The 27,501-nt window shown below is 34.2% G+C and overlaps 3 protein-coding genes, 1 non-coding gene and 1 pseudogene across 5 annotated transcripts; 2 read left to right on the top strand and 3 right to left on the bottom strand.

The window, feature by feature from the left end:
* Positions 1 to 735: 735 nt before the first annotated feature.
* LOC120131624 (probable WRKY transcription factor 65) lies at positions 736 to 1,959 on the bottom strand. 2 transcript variants are annotated; one of them, XM_039148575.1, is made up of 3 exons: positions 1,669 to 1,959; positions 1,452 to 1,595; positions 736 to 1,324 (listed from the first exon to the last, which is right to left on the bottom strand). In XM_039148575.1, exons 1-3 carry the CDS (start codon positions 1,818 to 1,820, stop codon positions 811 to 813), a joined length of 810 nt encoding a protein of 269 aa, XP_039004506.1. In that variant the 5' UTR covers positions 1,821 to 1,959; the 3' UTR covers positions 736 to 810. The 2 variants fall into 2 exon arrangements, with proteins under 2 accessions (XP_039004506.1, XP_039004505.1); XM_039148574.1 differs by having other exon boundaries at positions 1,452 to 1,598; positions 1,669 to 1,957.
* Positions 1,960 to 13,343: 11,384 nt separating this feature from the next.
* On the bottom strand, positions 13,344 to 16,746 carry LOC120131390 (shaggy-related protein kinase eta-like). Its single transcript, XM_039148394.1, has 12 exons — positions 16,535 to 16,746; positions 15,972 to 16,064; positions 15,765 to 15,824; positions 15,422 to 15,694; positions 15,270 to 15,344; positions 15,136 to 15,192; positions 14,380 to 14,520; positions 14,230 to 14,280; positions 14,053 to 14,148; positions 13,877 to 13,960; positions 13,618 to 13,719; positions 13,344 to 13,457 (listed from the first exon to the last, which is right to left on the bottom strand). The coding sequence occupies exons 1-12, from the start codon at positions 16,547 to 16,549 to the stop codon at positions 13,359 to 13,361; spliced, it is 1,146 nt and encodes a 381-aa protein (XP_039004325.1). The 5' UTR covers positions 16,550 to 16,746; the 3' UTR covers positions 13,344 to 13,358.
* Positions 16,747 to 17,289: 543 nt separating this feature from the next.
* On the bottom strand, positions 17,290 to 20,401 carry LOC120131815 (annotated as a pseudogene).
* Positions 20,402 to 23,700: 3,299 nt separating this feature from the next.
* On the top strand, positions 23,701 to 23,781 carry TRNAL-AAG. The gene has a single exon. It is a non-coding gene; the product is annotated as a tRNA-Leu (tRNA).
* Positions 23,782 to 24,963: 1,182 nt separating this feature from the next.
* LOC120131670 (CBL-interacting serine/threonine-protein kinase 12-like) lies at positions 24,964 to 26,582 on the top strand. Its single transcript, XM_039148607.1, has one exon. It carries the CDS (start codon positions 24,979 to 24,981, stop codon positions 26,404 to 26,406), a length of 1,428 nt encoding a protein of 475 aa, XP_039004538.1. The 5' UTR covers positions 24,964 to 24,978; the 3' UTR covers positions 26,407 to 26,582.
* The last annotated feature ends 919 nt before the right edge of the window (positions 26,583 to 27,501 follow it).

Below are 27,501 nucleotides of genomic sequence, written 5' to 3'. Positions count from 1 at the left end.
AGAGCTCGAGATATTTCACAAATATGGGTTTTAGGAACAAATTTTTACAACATAAAAGCCAAAAGTTTTGGGGTATGGCCGGCAAAACATTTCAACTTTCATCAAAAAAAAAAAATCAGAATCTTCCCACGTTCCAATTTCGTTTGTACACATCCAACTTGGCTTTGGTAGGCCAATTTGAGATGCACCTTCATTTTTTTAAAAAGCCAAAACTTCTAAAACTCACCCACAGATGAAAATTCCAAGAGAAATTGTCTCCTCATGCACCGCTTCTAACTTACTGGGATTGAATATTTGTGATAATTCACAATAAGACGTACGAATGGGACACTAAATTTGTTCATTTCGGGATAATCCATTATGACTCGGTTAGAATAGGCATGAGTTTTGCTTAAAAAATGATGCAATTTACGGATATTATAGGTTACACCTCGAGATCCGTCTAGGCTTTTTTTTTTACTAGACTAGGGATGAAAAGGGAGACGATATCTAAAACGGCGAACTGCCATTGTTTGTTTTCATAAGAAGGAAGATAGAGCTGACATTGAGAACGGAGAAATGCTGTTGTGAGTTCCACTAACTTTGTTTCTATTCAATCAAGTCCCTTGAAGCAACGCAAATGTTGGTAAGCCACAACAACATAACCACATATTTCGGAATTTTTATTCATTTACCACACCCAAATCAATGCCGAATTAAATTGTGAAAGGAAAAATATATCCAAATAAGTTCCTACGTAGATGATACGCACCGCACAACGTTGAAACTGAGGACTCCCCGGCCAATAACAAATTGTTAATATTCCACGTGTCAGCAGATCCCGACCTGGGGTCCCACATTCCGCTGATGCCTGAACACAAACGAGCATTCGGGCAACTCGCCGAGATCGGCGAATAATGATTCGTCTTCTTCCTTCATCGGGAAAACCATCTGCAAGTCGGCGTCGAAGTTATACCTTTCCGTAAACAGCGGGCTTTCCAAAACCGTCGAGGACGTCGTTTCCATCTCCCCAAACCAAGCAAATTCATCCCCAGTTGTGAGAATGGAGCCGTCCGTTAAATCAGCAAACCTCTGTTCGATCCCTGATTCATGTTCCGTATCATGTTGCGACGTAGATGGCTCGGGCTTCAAGGCTGTTTTCCTTGTAGTTGGTGTCTGAGCCGCTGCAGCTTGTTTAGCGGAGGCGCCGTTGTTTCTAGAAGTGGGCCAAGGGTGATTGTGTTCGCACGAGTAGGTGATCACTAACATTTTAGGGTCCACACGACTCCTCTCAACTTGTTTCCTGGCCGGACATCCTTTGGAGCTACTACATCGGTAATAACCTCTGCCGGCCGCCAGATAAAAAAGCAGAAACCACCATCAGAGGTCGATAATCGCAGAACCCTAAACTTAAAAATTTACGCCTTTCGGTGCAGAAAAACGTTGGTTAACTGTTACTGACTTCAATTTACCTGGGATAAGGAGAGCCTTTGATGGGTTTCTGGCCGTACTTTCTCCAAGCCCAAGAATCGGACGGCGGAGCACTCTCACCTTTATAGCGGGAACCTTCAACGTCCTTGATAGGCACTGACACAACTCTTTTCTGTAAAGATCTTCTACTGTAATAAAAACCTCATTACGTCAAAAAGGAAAAAAACCATGCAAACAACGAGCTTAACAGAAATTTACCCTTTTTTAGGGGAGAGTTTGGTGTCGTTGAAGGTGGTAGAAGGAGGAGACTCAGCGCCGGTTTCTGATGAAACGTTGTCGTTATCTTCTAATTCTTGTTCAGTAACATAAGGGTTACCAGTTTTGTTGAAACTACCATCACCACCGTCCATGATTGATGATTTACAGCTTGATGATTTATCCCAGAGACTGGTTGTTGGGCGAAGAAGAAGAAGAAACAGAGAGTGGATCTTTCAAAAATGGAGGAGAGAGAAGAGGAGGATCGGCAAGTCGACAGATTGGGGTTTGGCATTAGTTTATAGAGGACTTGTAAAGCAAATTGTATATACAAATCCTAAACTTTTTATTAAAATACGACATGAATATGACACCCTTTTTAATTTATTATTTTCCATCTTTATTACAACTGATTGGAGTTTTTCCTCTATTTATCGCCTTTTGTTTATGTATTGGATACCATCTAACCACTCTGGCTGCTTCTGTTTTGTATAGACGGTGGATCTTCGTAACTTAATTCGAGTAAGATATTATAATGCATTTAATGTTTATATGTTAAATTTAAGTATTAGCATTTAAATATAAATTTAAATCAACGTCATTATTCTTTATTTTTACTTCTTTCTAGGGTTATTGCTGTTGTCCATATTTGTATCTTTCTCCCGTCTAAATAATTAACCCTTTACCAAGAAATCGATTTTAGTGTTCCTAAGAAAGGTTTAATGTGTTGGATTTCGGGGCTCCAAAAGAAACTAGCCGAGTACCTTTGATCTTTCCCAAATCAAACACACATTTTGATTCAGTTTCACATGGTGTTTTCCTAACAGTGGGGAAAACCGATGTATCTCTTCATCAACTCCGCTCAAAGTAATAAAATGAAAGCACAATAGCATCTTGTCATTTGAATGAAAAATGAGATTCCCCAGCTGAGCTCTCACTGCATACGGATTAAAAATAAAATCCATGTATGATGCATTGGGTTATTACTTTTCTTTGTTTTGGGGCAGTCAGTGATCTCCTCCATCGCAAGTTTTGAAGAAAGATTTCCTTCTTTTAACGCACATTGCACGCGTTCAAGTAATGGAATGGGAGAAATCATTTTCTGATTGGTCACTGATTTTTGCCATCTAGAAATCTTTATGATTTTATCAACGTTTTGTTTGATTATGAGGAGCACATACGCCGTTCAAAAACTAAAACAAGTATGATGATTAAACATTTTTGTCCTTAATGGGGAAAATCAAGGGGATTTACAACATACGCGATTACCAATCGTAATTATCCTTAGGAATGAACATGGCGGCGAGCACCATTAATTTAATTTATAAAAATTTAAATTTTAAAAGACTCAACGTATAATTATAAATTAATTAAAAATTTAAAAATAAATTATTTAAAACAAAGGGTAAATTATACTAGTAATCACCTAACTATTGCTCCTTTTCATTTTGATCATTATTTTTGAAATTTTGTCAATCATGTCACTCAACTATTTAAATACGTTCAAGTAAGCCACTTATCGTTAATATTTAACAGAGAAGCTGATGTGTCGATTAAAATATTTGGCATAATTACATATTTTTTTGGATAATTCAAGAAATCCATTAAGTAAAATGAAAGCAGCCTGCTACAACAGACCAAAAGTAGGGTTGTTCATTCGGTTAAAATCGAACCGAATTAATCAAACTTTTTTTGCTTTAACCGTTAATCGAACCGAACTTTTTTTCAAATATATTAACCGAACCGAATAAATTTCGGTTAATTCAGTTAATTTTCGAATTAACCGAATTTTTTTAAAATTTTTCTAATTTATATAAAAATTAAATGTTTTTAATTAAAAAAGTTAATAATTAATTTAAATAATATATAATTATAAAATAAAAATTTCAGATAAATTTTTTAATTAATTAATATTGATTTAGGTTTAAAAGTTATTGGATCTTAAATTATTAATTGGGTTTTAAATGGTTTGGGCTTAGCCCATATGTTATATATAATATATATAATATTTTTTAATTAAAAAAACAGTTTACAATTAATTTAAATAATATATAATTATAAAATAAAAATTTTATATAATTTTTTTAATTAATTAATATTGATTTAGGTTTAAAAGTTATTAGATCTTAAATTATTAATTGGGTTTTAAATGGTTTCAGTTGAACCCATATGTTATATATAATAATATATTTAAAATTTAAAATTTAATTTCGGTTAATTCGGTTAATTAACCGAATTAACCATTAACCGAATTCTAAAAATTTTCTTAACCGTTAACCGACCGAACTAATTCGATAACCAAACCGAATTAACCGAACTAATTCGGTTCGGTCGGTTAACCGAATTAATTCGATTATTTGAACACCCCTAACCAAAAGGACCCAATTAAGGTAGTCCCCACGCAGAACACAACCTTATGTTCACCTTATCCCCTTATCTATACAAGTACTACTAAGTTTAATACGAACAACCTCTTTTATGCTATCAACAATGAGCTCACTCGACTGAGCAACACCTCTTAATTGCCTAAAATTACGTTCTTCCCCCACATTATACACATAGCCAACCCAAGCAAGCGTAAGAATACAAGTAAGAAGTGAATTACCTTTCCAATTTTTAACCGCCCAAAGCGCAAGTTGCTCCCAACTCATATGGTTAGATGGAGCCCACAAAGTGTCAAAATTCCCTGCCAAACACCCATAGAAAACCCACAATCAACAAACAAATGATCACGGGATTCCAACACCACTCCATATAAGCCACAAATCCCATTCGAAACAATACTAAATCAAATAAGTCTGTCTTTAATAGGTAATATATCCAAGCAAGACATCCAAGCTATAATTGAATACTTAGGGATGTGCATAGGAAATCAAATGAGTTTATGCCAACTCACTTTATCCCTCCTATCACGAATCCCCTCCCACACCCACCTACTAGTGACAGTCAACCAATTAACAACATCATCAAACAAGACCCAACATGCTCCCTCAATCTCAACAATTTCCTCATAATCCAACTAAACCAATGCTTGCAAACAACATACCTAAAATCCACACCTTTAAGAATATATGGCCCACTCCATTCCACCCAAAGAGAGTCATCACCCACGCAAGGATCTTCTTAATCAACATCAAGCAACAAGCCTTGTTCCAACCAAGAAGACTCTTAAGGCCCAAACCCCCTTGAGATTTCACATCATAAACATTGGCCCAATTCACCCGAGCACCACCCAAAAATATGTCGTAATTTTAAAAATCTTTTAAAATTAAAGATTTGAGTGTTAAGTTTTTTTTTAAAATTTATTAAAACTAGGACCAAATTGATAAAATATATAAGTAACAGTGATCAAACGTGTAATTATACCAAATATTTAATTATTACATCGGCTTCTCCATTAAATATTAATAGTAAGTGGCTTAATTGAATGCATTTAAATAGTTGAATAACCTGATTGACAAAATTTCGAAATATTGGTTAAAATGGAAATGAGCAATAGTTACGTGGTCACTGATATAGTTTACCCTTTATTTTAAATAATTTATCTTTAAATTTTTAAATAATTTATAATTATACGTAATCGAAAGAAAGAAACAATGAAGCGTGAAGCAATGCGATTATGATCCTTTTTCTTATGCAAAATTGAAATTGAAGACTATCAAAAGCATTGAACTAGAGTGTTATTAATTATGCACATTTTAATAATGTCCCCATCTTTGACTTCCCACACTTACGGCATCACTCATCCAGCCCTCAATAAATATTTTTACTTTTTAGCAACAAATAGTACTTTTTTATTGTCCTTCGATTTTAAGGATTCGTCTTAATTAATCTAGATAGATTCGAGTCGTACTGCTGAAATTTGTTACATACACAAGAACTCGAATTTGAGACCTTGCTTAAACGATATTAAGTTGCTTACTACTTGAATCAACCTGTTTGTAACAACAAATAGTATATAATATAATATAATATAAAACTATTTATGGATTAATTTAAGGAATAAAAAATTTTCCACGCTTTATCTAAATTTAGAATCTAATTGTTTCTTACTATTTATTTTACATAAAATATTTTTGTACTGTTTTTAATGGTGTAAAATTTAGATTGTCTTTGATATGGTCAAGTTTGTTTAGAACAAAAACTAAAAAAATAAACTTATATAGAATGAAAGCCTATTCAATTAGAGTACTTAATTTAAATAATTAATTTAATATTTTATTAATAAATTATAAAAATATAACTAATTTTTAAACACATTATTTTTATTATTTTTCCAACAAAAAAACCCTTAAATTAAAGTTGTGTTTGTGAACAAAAATAGATTTTTGAAAACAAAATACTATTACTATTTGAATACCGGTTTCTAAAATTAAAAGTTGATACACATTACCAATACACCACAATATTATTGACTAAACTCTAAGAATATGAAATTAAAGATGGAAGAAACCAACCAATAAGATTCTTCAAGCAATGTCAAGGGTTTGAATCCTGATGTTTGCGAATGGAATAAATTAGATTGGGAGGATTGCCCTTGCCTCTGCAGTATCTGATATGGATTAATCAGTCAATAGATAGATACCAGTGATTAATTTAAAAAATTTGGAAGAAACCAACTTCTTGTGAACTAAGAATCATCCTAAAAGGAAACACATTATAATTTGTAACCATGAATGTTGGAACCGAGGGCACATCTAAAAGGCCAGGAAACCTTGGTTAATTGAAACTCTCTACTTCTGCCTAGTGGCAACCATTCTAATTTCTAATAGCTTTGTTGTTTTAAAATTCACCGTTTGACTAAGTAATTGATATAAGAACTATGGACCCCATAACCATTTAAGGAATGCACCAAACTCTCATTAATAATATAATATAATTAGAGTGACATAATGATTTTTTTTAAAATATGATACAATTCCATCATCTTTTTCTTGATCACATCAACGAATATATAAATAAATGGAAAGTCAAGATGCTTACGGAACATCTAATGTAGACTTGTTACTTAACATGCAAGATAGAAGAGAGGAAATGATAGGACCAAATCTCGATTGCCTAAATAACCCTAATTTAATTACACCGGAATATTCAAATTTCCATGGAATTGGAAATTTTCATACACGTTGATGGGTGGGATTTTTATTTACTTGTCATGTCACGTCCAGATTGTTTTTGTAATTCAATTTGGCGATTGATTTTGAGTACCGACTGGGTTTAATTAGTGCTTCTTGTACAACAAAAGTGTTGAATTGCCCAGTCTTTGAATAACCCAAAAAAGGTCAAATATTTTAATGGGTCAGAAGTTGCCCAAGTCCAAAACATCAATCCAGCCCATTTATTGATGAAACATAAATTGGTATTAGTTTTTTTGGATCATTAATTATTGGGTAAAGTACACAAATGATCTCTAACTATAGGATACTACTTTATTAAGTCATTGGACTATTAAAATGTATAAAATGATCATTCGACTATAGAGTGTTGTACTTTTGTTGAGTTCATCGAATATCTTTTTTATTAATCTAGTGCAAGTACAATACAATAACTATTCAAAGATAACTTTCAACCATCTGTGTAATACCCCAAATTTTGGTTAGTGACTAAAATATAAGTTTTGAAAGTTTAATAGCTAAAAAATATAATTTGCAAAAGTTTAGGGACCAAAAAATATAATTATAAAAGTTATACATTTTGGCCATAAATGAATAATTTGTGCTGAAATAATAGTTTTTGTGGGAATAAGAATTTTTATTTCGGGTTTGTATTAAAAGTTATAAAACAGTAAAGTCTAGTATGAAATCGGTAACTAGATCGAATCAGAAGCTTACAAAAATTTGAACAAAGGTAATTTTGGGTTAGAAAAATTATACTAATAATTTTAATAAGTATAATCTGATGTGGAATTGGGTGGAATTACACTGTAAAGTAGAATAGTGCAATTTAACGACTAAATTAAATTTTAAGAAAATTAGAAGAGCAAAAAGGGACGGAGGTTGAAGGAGGTGGCGGTGGTGGAAAAGTGACGAAGGGGCAACTCAGTGAAAAATGGGGAGTTAGGAGTTTAGGGCTAGGGTTTTTTGCTCTAATTTACTAGTTTGCACTCCGGCTCTAATTGATAAACAGATAAAACAACCAACGTATATCATTACGAAAACCAATCTATGATAATGATTTTAGGATAAACTACATCATATACCACCAAATTTTGGCGTTGTATGGTTTATATCCTTAAACTTTTAATTTTATTAATTATAGCTTTGAATTCTAATTTTCGTTTCAATTATATCATTAGGTCGTTAAATCATTGACATCCGGTTCAAAACGACGTTGTTTTGGTGAGATTTCTATGTAGACAACCATCAGCCACATCTGCAACTGTTAGTCACATCGTGTCATTGACAATTTAACAATTCAGTGTATAATTGAAACAAAAATCAAAGTTCAGTATTATAATTGATAAAATTAAAAATTCAGTGGTATAAACGATGCAATGCCTAAAGTTTTAGTGTCTAATATAGTTTAACCATGATTTTATAATAAATATGAGATAACTGGTAAAATTGGGGTAAAGGGATAATTGTTATCCTTAGAAGTCTTGAGCTTGAGCATTAACTATTATAGGATATTTGAGTATTTATTATCAAGTGATTGAGAGTCTTTAGAATAGATAATACTATTTATAATCATCCTATTTTAATAAAAGAAATTAGGGATGGTAGCAGCTTAATTCAAAAAAAAGGTGATTTTTTATAATGCAATCGAAGTTATTAGTAGTTGATTTTTTTTGGTCAAAGTTTTTAGTAACTGTGGAAAACTTTATATTTTTTATATAATTTTAAGATTAAATTGAGAGAAACTTAAAATTAAATTTTTTTATATAAAATCGAATTTCACAAGAAATCAATTCGAATACTTCCAAATATCATAAATTATAAATAGTATTTAATTAGTCAAATTTCGAACTTAGAAAATTGAGGTGCTATATATCACATCTTTCAACATTAATATATGCATATGAAAAAGAAAAGGAAGGGCCGGCCCTGGGTTAGGAAGGAGAGGCCCCGCCCGGGGGCCCATAAATTCTTATTTTTATGATAAATTTAAAAAGAAAAATTGTAACTAACCCGTTGGTCTAGTGGGTTGAGACTCTAGGTTCTTTAAGCAAGATCAGGTGTTCGAATCTTGACGTTTCCGAATGGAGCAAACTGAGTTGGGAGAGTCGCCCTCGCCTCTGCAATACCTTATCTAGAATAGTCGGTCAATAGATCAGATACTAGTGATTAATACAAAAAAAATTGTAAAAATAAAGAATGAAGCTTGTTAGTTTATTAAAGTGTCAATTTTTATCATTGAATTTTTATATTAATATTAATAAATTGTTCAACTTCTCATAAAATTTAATTCAATGTCTCTTTCACAGAATTAAAAAAATTGAATCTCTTTAATTTTTTTCTTACCAAATTCTCACCATCAATTCACTAAGTCTCTTTTCTGATTTTTCATATCAATGGAGAATTTGATTAACAATATTTTTTCTCTTCAAAATTCAAAATTGAAGTATAATTAGTAGGCTCTTTTTTTTTCTTTTCCATATTTCATAACTCCTCTGAAAATTATTACTCTCACATTTTAATTTCTCATATTTCTCACAAGCACAAAGTCACAATTGTTTATCATCAATTGTGGTGTTTGAATCATATTAAAATCTTTCTTGAAATTCTAGGTAGATTATGTTTTCAAATTCTTTCTTTTGAATTTTATATATTTCTAAATTCTAGATAAGATCGTTCTTTTATTTCCAAATGTTATATGTATTGAGAAAAATATGTTGAAAAATTGATGTTGACACTATTGTCATATACCGTGAGCGACGACCAAGGTCACCATGCAACAAGCAGCCCATGACTACTTGAGTGTCGTGTTGGGCTTGTCCAAGTACATATAGTCTGGCACATTCCATGGGGATGAATAGCCTTGCATGATTATGGCAAGTATATTACTTGGTTAATGCACAATCATCTTGATTCTTTCGATAATCTTTGTAATCTTCTATCTACGCCATGTTTTCAATAGCTTTGTTTAGTTTCCTTAGATGAAGAGATCTTGCAATTATGATTCATTAGATTGAGGGATTATATTCAATCTAGTCGGTCGATATACTTAGATCTTGGTCGTTCATTGAGGGGAGCCTCTACCATAAATAGAGGCATCCCCTCCTCATTTGTACTCACTTTTTTATTTTAAGAAACCACAAAGCATTCACTCAAAGTTCTCTTGTTTTGTATTTGTGCTTGTCTTCTCTTTCAAAGTTCTTTGTTTTCGTGGGAATCTAAGCATTTTGTTTGGATTGTTTTCAGGCTGACTTAGTCTCAATCACTGAGAAAGCGACTAACGTCGCACGTTCAAGCCTTTTGAAGTTTCAAGGGCATGACACTATCATCAATGATTTTACATCAAGAAATGATGGAAGACAATGTTTTTGTAAGAATTTGTATGATTAAATGTATTTTTTTGACATTTTTATATTGTAACGAATTACTATTTGTTTAATTTAATAAAAAAACTTTAATAAAAATTTTATACTACACATTTCTTAAATTTTTTAAAATTAAGGGCTCATTTTTTTCATCCCTAGTCAGGACCGACCTTGAGAAAAAGTTAAATTGAATCCTAACTAGTTTTGCCAAATACTTAAGGTTGGCCAAAAATGTTACATTTTCTCTACTCGTCCATATCGGGGAGTTCTGTTGTGAGGCGTCTAAAATAAGAACCGGTAAAAAAGGTAACATGTTAAAAACAGAACACAAAATGTTTTAATTCGGAACCAGAAAAGTTATCAATCATAGTAACATAACAGGTTGCACCTAAATGTTATAAAGGGTAAGATAATGAGTTATAAACAGTAAATGTCATGAATATTATTAACATTTTAGTTTGCGCCTAAAATATTACTAGATTTTAAGTTGATGGGGCCTCCAGCATTCTCACGATAACAAAATAAGTTAAAAGTTGGAAATGTTATGTATATCTATAATAAATATGGTTGCGCCCAAGAATGTCATAGTTTACTAAGAAATTAAGTTGTGTGATATGGAATGTTAATATTTTTATTGTAAAATAGGTTGTGCCTAAAAAGTTACTAGAGTTTAAGCTGATTGAGCTTTAGATTTTCCGACAATAACAAAATAAGTTAAAAACTAAAAATGTTATGAATATATATAATAAATACGGTTGTTCCCAAGAATGTCATGGTTCACTAAGAAATTAGGTTTGCTAGAATGTTAATATTTTTATTAATAAAATGTGTTTCACCTAAAATGTTACTTAAGTTTTGAATAAAATATGTTAAAAGCTAAAATGTTATATCTATTATAAATCTAGTTACGCCTGAGAATGTTATCGGTGAAGAAGTATTGATATCTATTCAGAGTGAATAGAAACAAAAAACTAAAAAAAAAAGTTTGAAATTTTAAATTCAATATTTAATAAATGATGATCAATAATTTAAATATTGAAAAAGTTGAAGATAATATTAAAAGTTAAAATATAGATACTTATGCAATAATGATCAATACTTTTAATGTAAAACCCTAAATTCGATTGGACTAAAGTGTCACACTGAGCCACCGAGGTGACCCCTAATTTTCAAAACCTATTAATTTTTTTTCAAACATACTAAATGGTATCATAATAATACATAAATAACAGTCATAAAAATATTTTATAAAATCGAAACTCTATGACACATATTTTAAAACACAATAATACACCTTAAAGTTTACAACTCAAATACATAAGTAAGGTTTTATGAATACACATGTCCACTAAAGTTACAGTACAATACTCTGTCGGAGATGCTGGAAGTCCTGTTGCGACGGTGCTCAACGAACTGCCCAAGCTATTGATCTGCCAACGAAAAACATCCGAAGGTTGAACTTACAAAGTCCAATAGTATAATCGCTAATATAGAGCAACATAAGAATTTCACAAACATAGACATATTGAGACGTGGTACTAAGCAGTTGGTACATGCATGACCTAGATCCAGTGCTACTTACTTAAGACTTTACTGCTCTATCACTGACGTAGGGTTCTCACGTTTCCCTTAATCTTCTGCTAAGGGCCTCTCCATGAGTACACCTCTAAAGGATCTCTAACCCTAACGACTGAACATACTATGCATTATCTAAATATGAACCTGGCATACTGTGTATTATCTGAATGCAAACTTGACTAGTATATGGTCTCACATAGCTCTCAGGCACTAGTTACTGAAGGAACGTTGGTGTCACAAAGCATCGTCGTAGTTTCCACAAAACATACTGAATGATCTCTTGGTCCTCACATAACCATCAGATAGATCACTGAAGGGAACCCAATGTCACATAGTATCAGTATAATTCCCGTACAAATTGAAGCATTGGCTCGGTCTCACATAGCCTTCAAGCGAAGCTTTAACATATCTGACATACTAAACTGATGGGACTACACATGCATGACTAACACAAACATATATGAGAAAGGTCTAGTGGTGTGGTAAGAAGAATTTATGTGCATCTCGGAGCAACACCCTAGCCTACCTTGATTACAAAACAACCTAAGGGTAAGAACCGAAATTTAATTACATCGGAAGCTTAAACTCAAGTAAAATTTTAATCAAAACCTAAAATGTTAATAATATTAATAACTTTTACAGTTTATGACTTATTTTCTTATCATTATAACATTTTAGGTACTATATGTTATGTTACTACTATTGATAACGTTTCTGATTCCACCTTATAATATTTTATATTCTACTTTTAACCTGTAAGATAAGTTTCCAGTTACACATTTTAAGTTAATTTAAAATATTTACAACCCAACATATTACATATAAGTCTACATTTTCTGTTGTACTAAACCAATTTTATTAAGATTTTTTTCAAATTTCCGGTTGCTGCAATTTTTAACCTTACCTTTGTCTATCCTTTAACAACTCCGTCCATATCAACAATCCAAGGAACGAACAAACGGCAAAAGGCGTCAGACTCTGATCTGTTCTACCTTCATTCCTCTTTCGGCAGTGTTATAGCAATGTCCAACCAGCCATGTTCCCCGCGGGACTTTGCCAGCTAGTTTCATCAAAGGCTTAAGAAAAATGCTGACAATCAGCTCTGCCATATAGATTAGCTGGGATGGTTGGAACAGAATGGCAGCAGTAGCAAGAAGTGTAATAACATTATTTTGAGCAACCAATAATAACAATTTGTCCCCAATTTGAAGTCAACCACCAAAATAACTAAAATCAGAACAAACGCGCTCATAACCAATCACTTGTCTAAGTCTTCCAGCCATTTCTACGAGGGACCTTCCTAGCAACACATACACCAAACTTTTCCCCCACTAGAAGATTTGTGGCTGTGGTCCACCTTAGTCTAATCTTTTTAACTATCAAACGTGTTACATGTACATAACAGAAAAAAGTGCAATTTGACGAAAAGTAAAACTCATATAACAAAGGAACAAGAGAGGTAGAATTCAAGTAAAACGATTAAGTGATGGTAGCCATCCAGCTGCCAGATACTGTATGCCTCAGGGAAGAGTAGAAAATGATGCTAGACAGTCCCTCAAGGTAATCCAAAGATGGTACTTCCTCTGTCTCATGGCATCAACTAGGACATATCAAATCTTATATCACTTCCAAAGTTTTATGTTCCAGCTGGATGCATGAAATGTTGTAGCCCCATTTGCCGTTTCACATGATCCGGAATCAACTTATTAATAAGCTCACGTGAAGCCCCAGATAACTGTAACCAAAAGAATGAGCATGTAACTTTATACATACCAGATTGAGAACATGAAACAAAACCTCAGATAGAAAATAATCCAACCTAAAGTATTTCATGAAGATAGATCTTTGTATAAATTCAAAGGTATATGAGAATGAAGCTTAGTGCAGAAACATACTTCCTGTTTAAAATTGAAAAGTTGTGGTAAGGGCCGTCCATTTGGTAGTCGAGCATTAGGCTCTCGAAGCTCATCAAAAAAGGGATGTGCACATGCTTCAAGCTGTAATAGAAAAGAGCATGTTACAATGACACGAGGTTAGGGTGGTTATCACTAAACTTATTTTTTGGGGAGCCAAATGCTAATCGCGAGAGGTGCAAATTTCTTATGTCTAAAATGGAAATACAGTCAATCAAGGTGGTAGACACTTGCAACTTACAGCTGTACAGCGAAGACTCGGTGAGTATTGCAGGAGTCGTGAAGCAAGATCAATTGCTTCAGGAGGCATCCTTTTGTGAAAAACCTAAATCCATGAGCAAAAATATCCACAAGGCATTAAGAAAAGAAATGTGCCTTCAAAGGCACTTTGTAACTTAAAGAGAACAAAAAGCAAACCTTATGCCATGGGTGCGCTTTAATCTGTGGGAACCTAAAATCTGTGTAATTAGGATTCATGCAGCGAATCTCTTCCCTAGTGGGTGTACCTAGGACCTACAGGAAAAGATGTAAGAAGCAGTACCTTGATACAAAGAAAAGTAAATTCAAGAATCACTAAGCAGATCATATTCGTACCTTGATAATCTCTACAAGCTGGTCCACAGCATTTTCCCCAGGAAACAATGGCTGCAGATTAAAAAGAAAAGCTATCAATGAGCAGAGAACTGAATTATTGCTAGAGATTTTCAAAAAGATCAAAATCAGAAAAAAAGGGCAAAAGCTAACCTGGCCCAGCAAAAGTTCAGCAAGAACACAACCGGCTGACCAGATATCAATTGAGTTTGTGTATTCCGTGGCACCAAATATAAGTTCTGGTGCCCGATAGAAACGTGAACATATGTATGATATATTAGTTTCACCTTTGACCTGATCACATGTAAATTAATAGTATGTGTGAAGTATTTACACAAAAAAAAGGACAAGCAAAAGAGGACCATTAACATGTTAATACTGCTATTTGATCTAATCCAACTTCAAAGCAGTAGAGCAGACTCAAAATGTGTCACAACAAAATCCCACCCAATCCCCAACCCCACAATCCTTTTCTTCTTCAACCCTTCACGCTTACAAAGAGGCCATAAAAGACAGGTAAACCGGTAAAGCTAACAAGGGAGAAGTGCCCGTTTGAGAAGGATCAGCCTAGAAAAGATTCAAGGTCAGCTAATATTTCAGATATAAAGCATTTATAATGATGTAAAGAAGGGCAAAGGTTACACAAGCTTTAGCAGAACAACATTAAGGAGTCATAAACGTGTGTTATCAAAACGCTTATTCTGCAAGCTAGTACAAGAGAAATACTTTTCACAAATAGCAGATGATAACATATGATACAATCACACAAATCCCTTTAGAAATTGCAATCAGAGTCGAACATTCAAAAGACAGAGAGAGAGAGTAAAAACTCTAGTTTTAGAAACTTATGAGCCCAATAAAAATGTTTCAGTTTTGCACTTCGAATATAGTACAAAGGGGTCAACTTACAAGCACTTTTGCACTTCCAAAATCGCAAATCTTAACCTGGTGTGTCAAAGTATCAACCTGTACAAAACCAACAATTATGTCTCAGAAATATTGTCGAGACATTGTACAAAAATATCATCTGTAAGAAAGCATACCAAAATATTTTGAGGCTTCAAATCCCTATGGCAAACTCCCACAGCATGATGGAGGTAGGCAAGCCCCCTAAATATCTATAAAACCTCCACTATTTAGCATAAAGAAGAAAATTACATATGAAATCAAGCATGTAAAAGAGTACCATGCACACCTGGTACGTGTAAAGTTTCACATAGACGAGTGGCATTCTCTGATTTGGAATGCTGTAATGCTTCAAAGCTCTATACATGTTCTCCGGTACATAATCCATAACCAAGTTAAGGAAAAGCTCATTTTTACTAGTGGTGGAAAAGAAACAATGTTTCAAGGAAATAACATTCGGATGATCAAGTATGCGCATCAATTGCAGTTCCCGATTCTTATATCTTCTGTCTTGTAAAACTTTCTTTATAGCCACGGTCTCTCCAGTTTCCAAGCATTTTGCCTGAAAGAAAAGATGGATCAGTATGTGAACAAGAAGGTAAAATCAGCTAAGTCCGACTATGTTTCAGTACCTGGAAAACAATCCCGAAGGATCCTGTCCCCACTACATGCTCTGCCATATAACTGATAGTCTACAATAATCAAAACATCTAAAAACATGAAATTCCAAGTAAAAGAGTCTGGTTACAATTCCTAATGTTCATCTTAAACGTATAGTATTGATAGCTAAAGTTGAATTTGAACAGAGATAAAACCGGGTAACCCAAGAAGTGACATACCTGTTTTGGTTCACCGTTTCTGCCTCCAATAGTTGTGGAAATTATGTGACCGTTGACCGTATCCTTCCCATCGACGACAGGGGCAGACATTTCCTGGCAAATTAATAAATTTTTCAGTAAAAAAAAGAGCGAAAAGAGACTTCGTAGGAGTTAGCATCTAAACTGGAGATCCTTCAAATAAAGATAAGATATAACATATTAACATATCCAAAATAATAAGACAAAATTTTCATCATCTAGGGTTCGACGATTAGCTCAACCAACAAGATCGCCGTAAGATAAGAAGATGAATATGCAACAAAAGATTTTCATTCCATAAACATATATGAAAGTAACTGATTAAAACCTGCAAATCTCATAAGTAAAAAAAAATCCCACCGACACCCCAAATAAGCAGAACAACCAGAAGAAGAAAAAAAGAGAGTTTTCAAGCAGACTTTCAAAAGAGAAAAAAAGTGGAAACAATAAAAAAGAAAAATTTCACAAAAAAGGGGGGGAAACAGAAGATGACCGAATTCCGATGTAGAGGGGAAAATAAGGGAAATGGAGAAAATAAAGCTTACCTTATCGTCAGCCATGCTAAAAAACCGGGAAAAATATAATGACAAGAAAACAGAGGAAACAAAAATCTAAGTGAAGAAAGAGTACGGTAGTGGCGATCGAAGAGAAAAATGGGAACAAGAAGTAGAAGAAAGAAGAGGGAGGAGGACCCAGGGGAGACACACCAAACTAGTGCCCATGTGATTCCATTCCACCTCCTCTTTCTTCTGTTTTCTTTCTTTATTGGAGTACTATTTTTCAAATCATTTTATTTATATTTATTTTCTTTTTCTTCCTCTGTTTACTTTCCGTACTCTTCGCACCCCTTTTTATTCGTAGACTGCCCTTTGAATCCCTTCCGTTTTATATCCGTTACCGTTACTTGTTTTTGGTTTGTGGTGTGGTGTGGTGTGGTGTGGTGTGGTGTGGTGTGGTGTGGTGTGTGGGATTTGATGGGTTTGATGAATCTTATCCATTGGTTGTTGACGTGAACAATTCAATTAGTTTGATAAGGAAAACGAGGTTTGGGTTAAAAAAATAACATATATGATCGTGATGGATGAAATAAAACTAAATAAATAAATACTGATTTTTACCAAAGCAAGCAAGAAAAATGAATTCGATTAGACATGAATAACCCAAGTTAAATATTTAACCGATCATGGGCGAGAGCAATTAATGAAAAAACACATGAAACTCCACTTCATTCTTCAGGCTGTGATCATCTTTCATCATCACATATTGAATGGATTCTTTTTGATGATGATAGTTCATAGTTTTATGGTGGTGGGAAGAAGCGGTTGAGGTTGAAGGGGTGTGTCAAACTCTTCGTTCCGGGTATCTCCTTCGAATGTCCGGAATTCAACCCACCTTGCCATTCCTCTATCTCTTCCACTCTCTTGTAATCGAGTGTGTTGTCTATGAATACAGAGACGATTAACGCCACGGTTGGTGACGAAAAGAATACGGTGTTGAGGAAATCATTGAACTGCATTGCAATGCAAAAGCAAAACATGTCAATGTTATTGTTAAGAAAATCATTGAATTGTGGACGGCCAAGGAACATCATTTTAACTCACCCAGCCACCCCTGGTATGAGCTGGACCATGAAGAGCCTTGGCAGTGTATTCTCTGAAATACTCTGGAACAGATAAACCTAAGAACAGGGCAACTCCCACAATAAACAGATTCCTCATGGAGTTCATGTTCGTAAACTGCATGAATGACAGCCCCACCGAAGCTGAAACCAACCGAAGCCGTATTACAAAAAGGAATGTTGGTTATACAAGAAAGAACGTTACTTAATGTGATACTCACCAACAAGACCAAACAGAACACAATACACAGCAGCGAATATGGTAAAAGGTACTGATGCAAACAAAGCTCCAAATTTTCCTGCAGATGTTAAACCAAGTCAAAACAAGAACCTTTGACAACAGATTCCAGACTCCAGAGAATTGTCTATTTTAAGTAAATTCTCATTACTCACCTAATATTGAGAAAAATATAATAAAGCCAGCCGAGATTTGAATTACCCTCCGGCTTCCAACACGAGTGCTTCCAAGGAGCCCCACATTTTCTCTGTTGTTTCTCATGGAATTAGTATAGTAGCATAACATGATTTTCTGAGACGGAAAGTAACGTTACTTATGCTGAGACAGTTGAACCAGTCAGTGTTCCAAATAATCCATTCAATAGGATCCCAATGCCTTGCCAGCCAATACCACGACTAAGAACATGACGTGGAGGTGGAGTGGCACTGGCTAGACGCGAGGCGGCCTTGTAAGCTCCGGTTGACTGCCAAAACAAACATTATTTAGCTCTGATTAACTAAATAGCTGTGCATTCAATTTATTTTCTAGCTCTAATGACAATACCTCAATCAGAGAGACCAAAACAACAGCCATCATTCCAAAAGCATGCCCAGCATCAAAAGTAGGAGTACCCCATTTAAGAGGATAAGGTATCTTTATCCTGATTGAATAAATTTCAGTCAGAAAAGTTAACACAATCAAGTTCTGACTCTTAATTTTGAATTGTTTTGTCTTCTCAGTGTGCATAAAAGTATTCAACAAACGGGGAACGGCTTTAGTACCAACCATGGAGCAGAAGAAATGAGGTTGGCCTTGTCGATTCTGCAGTTTAATTCCGTTAACTCTGGACGATGTTTGTATGCACCACTAGCTGTCAAGAGATGAGCATATGCCCATATTACTGTGATCGATACAAGAAGAACAAACCGCTCCAGTATTTGAAGTTGTTTTAGCTGAAAATTCTTCAAGTACTGTTTTTTGTGACACAACATTATTAGATAAACAAACTACGAAAACCAAATGCATTTTGAAACAGATTAAGAATACTTAAAAGATAAATTTGGCCTCTAATTGATAAGCATCGAAACACTGATTTCCACACAGCGACCAACCTGATAGAGGGATAACAAGTTAGAACTACATGAGTGATACGACAAGAGGAAATTTGCATTCAAGAATTTAAAATAGCAACATAGTTTCTGTGTTATACCACAGGGAAGCCTCTATCAAACAAGCCAAAGCCCACAAGTTCAATGACTGGAACCATTCCATGGGGGCTGAAGTACCTGAAAAGCAAAAAGGTAACTTATGTCGACAGTTCCTCAATTTGTGTTTCCTGAATTTGGACACAAAATCTTCATTCAAGATTAAAATTGCACCTGGAGCAAATGGCCCACATCTGACTGTATCCCAGGATAATTTGTATGCTTGATGCGACAATTAATGCACCTTGGACAGCTCTCATAGTGTTTATAAATCTCTGCAAAATGCATAATCATAAAAGACCTTCTAATGAACCAACAGCTCACATTCTTTAATCTGAAATGCTAATAGGTGCCGCTTTAGCCTAACTAATAAAGTACCCTGATGTTTGATTTATAAGAGATCTAGTAACAAAATATGCCAAAGTTTTGTTTAGGACACGTAAGAGAGAGGGAGAGAGAGCGCCGCTGCAACTTGCTTATAATTTCTTGAACTTACTAGGGAGAGAGTGACTCATTTGAAGACTTTGATGCATGCAAGCGTTACAAAATCAACACTAAGTGGGTCACACAAATATTGACCGTAGGTCCTTGATTCTCCTTTTGAACAAGAAGATCGAGGTCAATGAAGAAAAATGCAACAGTTACAAAGTAGAAGATTGAAAAGTGTACTAACCTCGTCATTGTCCTCGATACTCATCAAGGAAGAATCGTGAATTATTGAGATAATGGGAACCATGAAGGCATAAGACCCTCCAATCACGGTTGGCAACCGAGTTCCAAACAGTGTTTGTACAAGTGTATTAATCCCTTCAACAAACAGTAGTGTCTGCACCACTCTTATTACTTTATCATCCTAAACCATTAGGGGGTGTCATGTTAAAAACAGTAACAAACAATAAAAATTCATGTTAAGCGTGCATATTTTGCTTTGTTGGTCGATTAAAAAAAGGAAGAACATCCAAAGCGTAGAAAAGAAACAGTCAGCAGAATTGGATGTGACATACATCAGTTCCACCCATCAAAGGAACAAGAAAAGAAGCAGTTCCTAAGACCAAAAATGTAATGTTGAAACCCCAAAGCTATAGTCTCCCCTGCTTCAACAAACAAAAGTGAGCATTACAAACACAAAACAACCGGTAAAGTTGAGCAAAAGAGATTTTTTTTTTAAAGGACACACCCAAATAGGATTTGAGTCAATGCAGTACTCTAAGCCTTGAAGATTGTCCATTGGCGGGTGGCTTATTTCTTCATGTTTTGGAGCTGCCATAGCTTTAACCACCTACTGTTTTGCCTCAAAAACTCAAATGGGTATCCACCAAGTGAATCAAAGAATCGATGGGTAAACTCAAAACTCTAGCATGAACGTAATGAATCATCAAGAAAACCAAGGGTGTGGATCAAGAATCGATATGGAAAGAGAAGAAGATGAAGGCAAAAGATAGATTGAGACAAAGGGTGTGTATAGAGACTTGTAAACAAAGTGAGAAAGCAAGGAAAATGAGGCACTTTGCCGCCCACTAAAAAGGATATATTATCTTCGCTCTACTTTTATTTTACTCACTGTAGAGGTAGGAATGTAAATGAGACGATATATATCGCGAGTTATTCGAGATCAACTCGATCAAGGTTCGATAAATACTCGGATCGAATGGACAAAACTTGAGTTATTAACGAGCTACTCGATATTCGACTCGAAAAGCTCGTGAGCAGCTCGAAAATATAATATATTAAGATTTTATTTTAAAAAAAAAATTAATATTAATATTTATGTATTGATTTTTTTAAAAATACAGTAAGATTTCATGTATTTAAGGTTCATGTTCGAGTTCGAGTTTAAGGCTTTAATCGAGTTAAGTTTAAGAATTTTTTTCATTTCGAGCCTTTTCGAGCTGCTCACGAGCTTCAGTTCATGATTTCGAGTTTGAGTCGAGCTTGAAAATTTTAAGCCAGCAAATTTTCAAGTCAGTCGATCTCCATTTCAAAGTTTTCGAATCGATTCGAACTCAACAATACTCGAACTCGACTCGACTCGTTTACACCTCCGGTGGTGGGGGCTTTCCTTTTCACTTTCTTTTGATTTTATGTAGGAGAAAGGTAACGTTAACTTTTCCATTTTATTCCGAAATTACCCCTTAAGCAACTTGCAAAATAAATTGATTTTTACAACTCAGCTCAGCTTCTTAAATTAATGTTTTCCCTTCTTTTGGGTTTGTTATTCTTTTTCGAGAATAGGGACCGGCATGCGTCTGCTTAGGTCACGTAGAATTTTTTATCTGATTCGGAAATTATATATCCTTTACTCGGTTGAATTTAATTTGAAAAATATACACCTTCTACCGATCTAATCCGACTTAGTTTTTTGAGATAAAATCCAAAGTTGACCCAACCTTAAATAATATATTTATTAAAAAATATTTTTATTCAACAAAAATAAGGATTTAATTGAAAGAAAATAATATATATATAAATAGTATTGTAATTATCTCTAAATATATAATATAAAATTATAATTTTTTTTCAGGTCGATTAGATATTTTTTATCTTAAATTGAAATTCAACCCGACCCGAACATAACTTCAAAAAAAAAACCAACCTAAACCGACCTTAATTTAAAAAAATTCAACCCAAACAAATTAGGTCAAATTAAATCTCGGATTTCATGCCACTTCCTAGTCCAGACCTGTGTTTTGTCATCAACATAATGCTTAATAAATAAACAGTTCTGGTCTTTCTATTAAAATTAAAATTTTAAATTTTAAAATAGAAAAATTATAATTTAGAATATTTCAGGAGTGTTTATTAGCAAAATATTAACTAACATCATTGGACAATAACAAAATATTTAATATTTATAATTAAAAAGATAATTGCATTGGTATATTATAATAAGCAACCATTAGTCGGACTCAAACACTTATTACTTATAATTACCAAAAATATTATTACTTCTAAGTTGTAATCTTTTTCCTTGAAATCAGAGAAAGGGCGAAAAGTAGGGGCATTTTATAATCATTTTGTGGTGGATGAGCATGGCATGAAAATTTAAAAGTAAGACCCTATGCTTTGATTGCCCATCTTAATTCTTAGCCCTCCTTTGTTACTTTACTGTCAACTTATTATGATCTCAAACATAGTATAAATGTATAATCACTTATTTTCAATTCATTCATTGATTATTTTAAGTATTATACAGTGATAGATCCATAAATTTAAGAATATAGTCTAAAATTTTAATTTTTTTCTTAAAAATAATGGATATGTTAAATAATAGGATGCACTTGACTCCCTAGAAGACTTAATACATCTGCCTCTGATACTCCATAGGTTTATTATGAGGTGATCCTTCCAATTTATTTTTTTCCGTTCATATCATTAAAATTCTAATTTTTGATTCTTTTTAAATTAATGTCATATCTCACTCGACCAATTGTTTATTGATGATCTCAAACACAACATTAATGGCTTTGTCTACCTTTTTTTTATTAAGTGGCTTAACACATTTTTAGGTGCTTAAATTATACCTTAAATGATTTTTAGTATTTAATTTTTTTTGCTAAAATAAGTACCTAATATTTTCAACATTACACTTTTAGGTGCTTGGACAATTATGGTTGTTAAATTTGATCGTTATCTAACACATGTCATGCATATAAAATTTCAAAAAAAAATATTTAAAAAAAGATTTAATATTATAATTTAAAAAATATAAAAGCTCAAAATTTTCCACCGATCAACCACCGTCAAACAAATTTAACCTCCAATTTAAATAATTATATTGAGGATTAAATATGTTAACTTTCACGTCAGTACTTCCGTTAAATGTTGATGAGAAGTGGCATGATTGAATATATATAAATAGTTGGGTGACCTGATTAATAAAAAATCAAAAGTTATGGTTAAAATAAAAAAGGACTATAGTTACATGATCACTGATATAGTTTACCCTTAAATTTATCGTTAATATTAAATTTTCCAACGGACGCGGAGACGAAGGCAGCAAATCTTTGAGAATCCCATTTTATATGGCTTAATATAAAAATAAGTGTCTAAATTATACTCAAAATTAATTTTTGGTGTTTAAAGAATTTTTCGCTAAAAATATGTTATAAAGTTTTATCCGTTACACTTCTAGCTGCTAACCGTAAAAAAAAGTTAAGTGATATGTATCACGTCCATATTTTAAAAAGAATATTTTTAAATAAAAATTTATTTTTTAAAAAATATGGACGTGACACGTGTCACTTAACGATTTTTTAACGGTGGACACATAAAAATGTAACAGAGAAAACTTTATACACCTATTTTTAATGAAAAATTCTTTAGACACTAAAATATTTTTCAAGACATTCTTTATATAATTATTTTTATATTAAGCGTTTTATATTGCTCAAATTTTCATCCATATCGTTACCCTTATGAATTATTATTATTTGGATCCAGCCATTTCAAATAAAGATGCTGAAGTAATTCAAATAGAGACATTACTCTGTAATCAGTCATTTTTTTATTTATATATCAATCTCTGAGGTGGAAAGGACAGCGCAACAGCCTTTTTGTAAACAATAATCTGTACAGCAAGCCAGTGATATCAAGCCAACCTGCTTCTGTCGTAGCAGCCACATGAAAGCAGAATGAGTATATATAGTTTTGTTGTTTCAGGTTGATAACGATGTTGGGATGGCCGAGTTGGTCTAAGGCGCCAGATTAAGGTTCTGGTCCGAAAGGGCGTGGGTTCAAATCCCACTCTCAACAGTCGTACTTTTCTATCTGTCACAAAATGATTGTAGTTTTTCACTCGACAGATGATCATTTTTTGTGCTTATTTTTTAATGTGTGAAAACTATTGGCAAAAAGACTGGAGTAAAGAAAAGAGGGCCAAATGAAAGAAGTGCCTCTTATTACGATGGAAATTAGAAAGCATCAGCCATGTTGGAAAGTGGGTATAAAGGCCATATATTTTTTACATACTCGTATGTATACATTATGCATGAGGGAAGGGAAAGGGATTGCTTTCTAAAACCTATCTTTTTAACAATGCATGCATGCATGTCTTCTTAACTTCATCAACAACATAGGTCAAGGTTACTACGTGAAAGCTGGAGAGCAAAAGGCTGTGCACCTTGGAAATACGGCCACACAACGCTTCCCACCTACAGGTTTTCAATGTAAAAAGCTTAGCATGAGATGAATAATTTATCTATCATCAAATCCATAACAGCTGCTTTCAAAACATTGCCCACCGTTTTCACATCAGTCAAAACAATATTCTATTGCACAACAAAAAATTTCAGCTACACTTGGGAAAAAAGAGAGAGAGGGCGCAAAGCAGATTCAAGCATGCATTCTACCACTACAACATTAAAATTGAGTTACTATTAGGGTTTATAGCATTATGATTTAATCCTTCCGTTAATGCACCTGTACATTAATTTTGTTAGTTAAAAAATTGACTTTTAAAGTTTTTTTAAACTTAAAAAAATAAATTCTTTTAAACATCACATGTTTAATTTTTGAGACTTTTGAAAACATATTAACCAAGTTTAATGAAATATAAATGCTGAACATGACCTCTCTTTGCTTTGTCTTCTTTTCCGACATCAAGGTTGGAGGGCTTTTATAAAAAAGATTGAGAGGGTTCAAGATGCTTTAAATAATAAGATTTCTGGTACATTTTACCAATGAAATTAATTATGTTATATTTTATTAATATTTTTATTGAACTAATATCTATCATTCAGTTTATTATAATCAAATTAATCAGTGTTGGCAATAATTAAAAAAAAAGATTAAATGAAAATTTATAAGTCAGTTATTAACTTCCTATATAAAAGCATATATTTTCTCTCTAACGCCACAATATAACAAATTTTAGAAACCACTCAACAAAAGGAAAAGGGAACCAACCCTCTAGCTAGTTTTCCATCCTTTCAAACCCTAGCGAACACGGCAATGGATTTCACCTCCGTCGTCGCAAAGAAGGACACCGGCAATGGCACAGCGCTTCTCTTAGGGCGTTACCAGGTCGGGAAACTCCTCGGCCATGGTACTTTCGCCAAAGTTTACTACGCGCGCAATGTCAAAACCGATGAGAGTGTGGCCATTAAAGTGTTAGACAAGGAGAAAATCCTCAAAGGAGGCTTAATCGCTCACATTAAGCGCGAAATTTTCATCCTCCGCCGTGTACGTCACCCCAACATCGTGCAACTCTTCGAAGTTATGGCCACCAAGACAAAGATCTACTTCGTAATGGAATACGTCCACGGTGGTCAGCTCTTCCACAAAGTCGCCAAAGGACGATTAAAAGAAGACGTCGCCAGGAAATACTTCCAGCAATTAATCTCAGCTGTTGATTTCTGTCACGCCCGCGGCGTTTACCACCGCGACTTGAAGCCCGAGAATCTACTCCTCGACGAAAACGGGAATTTGAAAGTCTCGGATTTCGGGTTGAGCGCGGTTTCGGATCAGATCCGGCAAGACGGTTTGTTCCATACGTTTTGCGGGACCCCTGCTTACGTAGCGCCGGAAGTTCTGGGGAGGAAAGGATACGATGCCGCCAAAGTAGATATATGGTCTTGCGGGGTAATTTTGTTTGTTTTAATGGCGGGGTATTTACCTTTTCACGACCGTAGCATTATGGCCATGTATAAGAAGATTTACAAGGGCGACTTCAGGTGTCCCAAATGGTTTTCACCTGATTTAATATGCCTACTTACAAAAGTTCTCGATACGAACCCGGAAAGGAGAATGACAATCTCAGAAATCATGGAGAACCGTTGGTTTAAAAAGGGTTTTAAGCATGTTAAATTTTACATCGAAGACAATAAATTTTGCAGTATTAAGGACGACGACGACGACGAACTGGGATCATGCTCCTCGGACCATTCAACATACTCGGAGCCAGACGCTGAGCTTGAAACTAGGAAGAAAGTGGCTTCATTACCGAGGCCAGCTAGTTTAAACGCGTTTGATATTATTTCGTTTTCGCCTGGGTTTAACTTATCTGCATTATTTGAGGAAGGAGAGGAAGGGTCAAGATTTGTGTCAGGTGCACCCGTTTCGAGAATTATATCAAAACTGGAAGAGATAGCGAAGCTGGTCAGTTTTACAGTGAGGAAAAAGGATTATAGAGTGAACCTGGAGAGCTGTAGAGAAGGAGCGAAAGGGCCATTAACCATTGCCGCCGAGATATTCGAGTTGACGCCTTCATTGGTTGTTGTGGAAGTGAAGAAGAAAGGAGGGGACCGAGGGGAGTATGAGGAGTTTTGCAACAAGGAACTGAAACCAGGGTTAGAGAATTTGACGCTGGAACAATCACCGGAACATGCACCCGCACCTGCTGATGCCGACAATTCATATGCCATGTCAGATACGGAATAGAATTGAAAGAGAGAGGGTGACATGAAGGGAAAAGGGCAAAGCTCTAACAATTCTTTTTGTTTTCCCTTTCTTTTATCTTAGGTTCTTGTATCATTAAAAAAAAGGGTATCTTTTGACCAGCTTGAAACGATGTATGATCTATTCTTGTCGTGACAAGGGAGGATTAGATCGCAGAGAATTCAATACAAAGTTCTATTGATCCCGGCAATTGTATTTCTGGCTTGTATACTTCATTTATATTGTCTCTGTCTTTTGTAATTTTGACCAGCTAGTGTGACACAAGTTCAATGCTTATTGCTTAGCATTAAGCATCTAGGTTTGGTATATTTTCTTCACCATTGCTTCTGGCCTGAATGGTTTTCTGGAGGATTCATATGAAACAGTTTTTGCCTCAATGGTTTGTGCTCGTTATTGCTAGAATGTTGTATTCGTAGTATGGGTAGGAATGGGTATAAATATCTTGCAACAATTCCATTCAATGTCTCTTTTTCTATCCATGCATTTGAGGAGATGGGACAGGTACAATAGACGGGGACTGCGAAGAGGACAGAAACCTATCATTTACTTAAAATCATTTAGTTATCTGTCAATTTGAACTGGCCAGTGGATTGCCTTGGTATGGGGCAATTATGTAGTTAACCCTTTGTTGAGGATCTTGTTAGGACATTATCGAACGTGGCCCAATCTATGTTGTCACTATTTCAATCCGGGAATGAATGCTGAAAACATTTTTATGGGTTTTTTTATGTTTAGGGTGTTTTTGGTTCACTAGATGTAAGATTATCTTTGGGAATAAGATTACCTAAATGTAACATTATCCTGTATTACCCTGTTTGATTTGCTTAGGAGGAATGTAAGATTACAGTGTTTGGTTGGAAGAATATAAGATTATTTGGATGCATATTTTACCAAATTATCCTTGTGATATATATTTTTTAAGGGTAAAGTACACAAATGGCCCATCGATTATGAAAAGTTACAAAATGGTCATCCGACTATAGAGGTTGCTTTATTGAGTTCATCGACTATTAAAAGTTACAAAAGGGTCATAGATTATTCATTATGATACAAGCTCATCATTTTTTTGTTAAGAAA

The sequence above is a fragment of the Hibiscus syriacus genome, unplaced genomic scaffold (assembly GCF_006381635.1).
Source record: "Hibiscus syriacus cultivar Baekdansim isolate YM2019G1 unplaced genomic scaffold, ASM638163v2 tig00110556_pilon, whole genome shotgun sequence".
NCBI lineage: Eukaryota > Viridiplantae > Streptophyta > Magnoliopsida > Malvales > Malvaceae > Hibiscus > Hibiscus syriacus.
The sequence above is the reverse complement of the archived record's forward strand: the minus strand, read 5'-3'. Positions and strand labels throughout refer to the sequence as shown.

Excerpts from the sequence above, each read along its gene's own strand:
- LOC120131624 (XM_039148574.1), bottom strand. The coding sequence starts at position 1,820 with ATGGACGGTGGTGATGGTAGTTTCAACAAAACTGGTAACCCTTATGTT. Across the intron at positions 1,599-1,668 it reads AAACTCTCCCCTAAAAAAGG|TAGAAGATCTTTACAGAAAA; the intron begins GTAAATTTCTGT and ends TTTTTATTACAG. Across the intron at positions 1,325-1,451 it reads AAAGGCTCTCCTTATCCCAG|AGGTTATTACCGATGTAGTA; the intron begins GTAAATTGAAGT and ends GGCGGCCGGCAG.
- LOC120131390 (XM_039148394.1), bottom strand. Across the intron at positions 13,961-14,052 it reads AAGCGCACCCATGGCATAAG|GTTTTTCACAAAAGGATGCC; the intron begins GTTTGCTTTTTG and ends TCATGGATTTAG. Across the intron at positions 13,458-13,617 it reads TTTTCAATTTTAAACAGGAA|TTATCTGGGGCTTCACGTGA; the intron begins GTATGTTTCTGC and ends TTTTGGTTACAG.
- LOC120131670 (XM_039148607.1), top strand. The coding sequence starts at position 24,979 with ATGGATTTCACCTCCGTCGTCGCAAAGAAGGACACCGGCAATGGCACA.